The sequence below is a fragment of the Austrofundulus limnaeus genome, unplaced genomic scaffold, assembly GCF_001266775.1.
Source record: "Austrofundulus limnaeus strain Quisiro unplaced genomic scaffold, Austrofundulus_limnaeus-1.0 Scaffold30, whole genome shotgun sequence".
NCBI lineage: Eukaryota > Metazoa > Chordata > Actinopteri > Cyprinodontiformes > Rivulidae > Austrofundulus > Austrofundulus limnaeus.
Window position 1 is genome coordinate 1,239,579 of NW_013952432.1, and position 4,037 is coordinate 1,243,615.

Below are 4,037 nucleotides of genomic sequence, written 5' to 3' on the forward strand. Positions count from 1 at the left end.
GGCCTGGTAGGGCCAGAAACTCCTCAAAATCTCCAAAACACACACACACACACACACACACACACACACACACACACACACACACACACACACACACACAAAGATGTCTTTTCAACTCATCTTATGTGTATTAGCAGAATTCATGCTGATTGCAATTAATGCGTTTTACATTTAGAATGACTATTATTATCCGTATTCACTGGATCAGATTAGAACTTTCAGAAGTTTTTCATTTTGTAAATAAAGCAACCCATGCTCTCACCTCAGGTAGTTGGAGTTGGATGATTTATTCTCTGAGCCGGAGTTTCTTTTCCTCTGGAAGAAAATGTCATGTTTGGAGTCACAGTCCGGACTCACGGAGCCGTGCTCGCTGCTGCTGCTGCCGGCGGCTTCACCCTGCAGCTGCACTGGTATGGATACATTTGGGATGTAGTCTGAGAACACAAACATTCATCAGAAGGCACATGAGCATGAAAAATAACTGATCAAATTCAACTCAACTAAGCTGTATTGTGGCAGGGTTCCTGCAGTTTCAAGCAAGTTACATTTAAGACCTTTTAAGACTTTTTAATGCCAAGTAAAATGAAAATTAAGACCAATTTCATATTAAAAACTAATGACAAAAGAATAAAAACTGGCAGAAAGTATTTTTTGTTTAAGTATTAATATTGCTAATAGACCATTTGCTTTTATCCATATATAATTATAGCAGAAATCTTCTTATCAGTCAGTTTTAAACTTAATTTAATTTCTGAAAATCCTCTAACGACCCAAAATTTGCAGTTTTAGGACCCACAGTGGGGTCTTAACCCCAATTTGCTGTAGATGAAACCTTAAAATGCCTGTGATGTGAAATGTTTGTAAGAACAGTGAATGTATTTTTGGAAAGATCATTATTAACATTTTACAAAACAAATTTCACATTGCTCAGATGAACAGTTGTTGAGATATTTGCATGTGAAGTAACAGGAAGTGATGTCAAAAGGGAATGTCTGCATGTAAGTATTTAAAAATATTTTTTACCAATTATTTTAATATTTGAGATGAAATTACAATCATCCTACTTCCAATGTGTTAACATTTTTAAGACTTCTGAAAGACTGATTTAAGACCTTTTAAGGCTACTTAAGGCCTTATTTTTGGATTGATGAATTCAATGACTTTTTAAGACTTTTTAAGGATCTGCAGGAAGCCTGTGTAGTCATTGTTTTTTTTTTAACTTTTGCACACTTTCAGTACCAAACTGTAAATCTGCATGACTACAAAACCTAGACAATATTCCTGATKGGCTGATTGGTCAAACCATTTTTTGATGACGTTGCTTAAAGTTTTAACTCTCAAGGTACGTTCATCAAAACTGCTTCAAAACGTGAAACGTGAATTTTTAAGTGTGTATTACTCTTTCTGTAAGCAATGTCGGGGAGTGTGTTTGTGTGTGTGCAACCTGTAGGTTTAAAGGCGATCTTGCTCTTCTTGCCCTTGGCGTTGTGTCGGAGGAAAATGTCTCGGAGCAGGTCCGCGGCGATGGCTCGCTTGTGGGGGTCGGGCTCAAAGCAGCGCAGGATGAAAGACTTGGCTTCGGACGATAAGGACTCCGGGATCTCAGGGTGGATTTTAAACATGCCCACCTGCAACGTAAAGCCATAGAGCCTTTCGAATGGATGTTTGGAAATGGAAAAAAATAGAAGAATTTTGTTTCAAATTGAGATAACGTGCCAAACAAAACAGTAATCATCAGCTTTTTTCAACCATGGAATGGTGTCTACCTTAAACATGGCTGCCTGTGGCTCCCCAAGCTCATGGAAAGGAGGTTTCCCAGTTGCCATTTCAATGATGGTACATCCCAGAGACCAGATATCAGCTGGGGCCCCGTAGCCTCGAGGACCCTTATCGATGATCTCTGGAGCCATGTACTGCAGAGTACCTGCAGAGAGAGTAATACAATCCTCACCTTTTTATCTATTTGGTCGTTTATTATCCCTACAAGATAGTGAATAAACAAAATAATTTAAAATGTGAATGTATTTATATTACGGTATAAAAAATGCAATAACTAGGTTGACACATTATCCAATGGAACAATAAAAGTGACCAAATCATTTTTGTGTAGTAACTGAAAAGATATTGGGGTTTATAATTAAAACCACGTGTCCAAAAAAAATAAATTAATAAAAAAACAAAAATCCACAAAGTGTAACTTTTACTTTTCTCCTTTTTATTTTCTTTCCTGCCAGAAATTTGGGGCATGTTTCCAACAAAAACTATAAAAGGAGCACCAGAACTGAGCAAGGAAAGCAACTAAAAAAAAAAAGCAGAGTCCCAGACCAGCTAATGAAAGGTAAACAACCTCTTCTGTCTCTGCTTGATTTCCTAATCTAATTACACACCTCTGCAGCCTCAGGAGAAGGCCAGATGGCTATTAAATGTGTATGTCCGCACACAGTTGTGTGTTTGAGTGTTTCCATAGAGGCTGATAGGGGCTCTTGACATTTTGAGGGTCATTTGATATTTACACTCATTGTCCGAGATAGCAGCATTTCAACGGCTCCATTTATGCAGCGCTGATTGAATTACTTTGTGTTTACAGCAAACTGGTTGGAACCTGTGCATAGTTGGCATCGTCTGTGTTTCATTTCCTCCATTAACATGTGTGAGATACACTTTTGTTTTGTTTCGTTTTGCCTATGATTTACAAAGCAGACTCAGAGATGATTRCCCAATTTAGATCTGTACATGAAGTCTGCTAGGATTAGCCCAGTTTTGTAAATTGTTTCAATGGGATTTCCTAAAATCTTGATTTAAGTGCATTTAAGGGTTATAGAARGTGCTCGATACTCTCAATTTAAATTCGGTGCGAACACAAATACGGTTTGTAAAAAAAAAAAAGAGCCAAATGTGTTGACAGATACCTGTAAACGTTTCTGTACAGGGATTGACTCCAGCCAGACGTTTTGAGGTTCCAAAGTCTGAGATCTTCAGAACACCGCTGTAGGTGTTTACCAACACATTATCACCCTACAGYCAAATGAGACCAACAGAAAGAAACAGGGTTCACATCACCACCCTTACTTTTACAAATAATATATATATTGTAGCTGTTCTCCRCTTTAGGCACTTTGATAAACTGTATTTCCATTTACAGTCATTTCATTGGCCCAGTGACTATACAACAGTGCAGATAGTTTTCACTCGTGGTGCTTAATTTGTTTTTGAATTATACTGTATTAGGATTAAACATGTAATACAAGCTTAATTTGTTTTTGAATTATACTGTATTAGGATTAAACATGTAATACAAGTAACTACAAGAAACATTTAGATTAGATTTAAGCACGCATGTAGATTTGCAAACTTATTAAGACCACTAATACTCATATTTTATCAATTTTATCAACGCAATGTCCCATGAGCCTTGCTGCCCGAGCGAATGTCAAACTTCTCCAAGTGCACAGGATAAAAAACAAACAACCAAACAAACAAAAAATCATGGGTCCACGGCACTGGCTGCTAGCTCAATCATAAAAAAGGATTTTCCCTAAAAAGTATTTGCATTTCATGTATTATATTACATTATTGCATTTGGCCCACAGCCCTCTGATAGATTTTCATTTTGGCCCTCTAGGGGGAAAAAGTTTGGGCACCCCTGCCTTAGAGTTCCTGTCTTCCCTAGGCAGAAACTTGTCAACATATTGTTGTTAAAGTTTTAGCTAACATTTGACATTGATAAATTATAAACAGCATACCCTTTTACGTAAATAAACTAAAACTTGTAGAGCCTATTAAATACAACTGTACCAAATGAAAGTCCATTTTAGACTGAATATTTACACAATTTCGAACACTAACAGTTTTATTGTGCATCATTTTACCTAATCACTCTTATTATTATCAAACTGCTACAATTTGTTTTTCTCATTCAAGTTATCATTTTAAATGACTGAAATGCAGAACTTAAAATGCATTCAGCCAAAAAAAGTACTTTTTTTCCAATTGAGCATCTGATCCTTTCTAAATTTTACTGTCATTTTGTGAATATA

At 36.6% G+C, this 4,037-nt stretch overlaps 1 protein-coding gene across 1 annotated transcript in view; it reads right to left on the reverse strand.

Moving 5' to 3' along the window:
* The window catches only part of map3k15 (mitogen-activated protein kinase kinase kinase 15), a gene marked incomplete at its 3' end in the record, with an annotated part of 30,139 nt that overhangs the window by 8,745 nt on the left and 17,357 nt on the right, over positions 1–4,037 (reverse strand). The window contains 5 exon segments of the mRNA XM_014005344.1: positions 263–434; positions 1,445–1,628; positions 1,767–1,924; positions 2,910–3,015; positions 3,141–3,162. Of these exon segments, the coding sequence (XP_013860798.1) occupies positions 263–434; positions 1,445–1,628; positions 1,767–1,924; positions 2,910–3,015; positions 3,141–3,162 (642 nt within the window).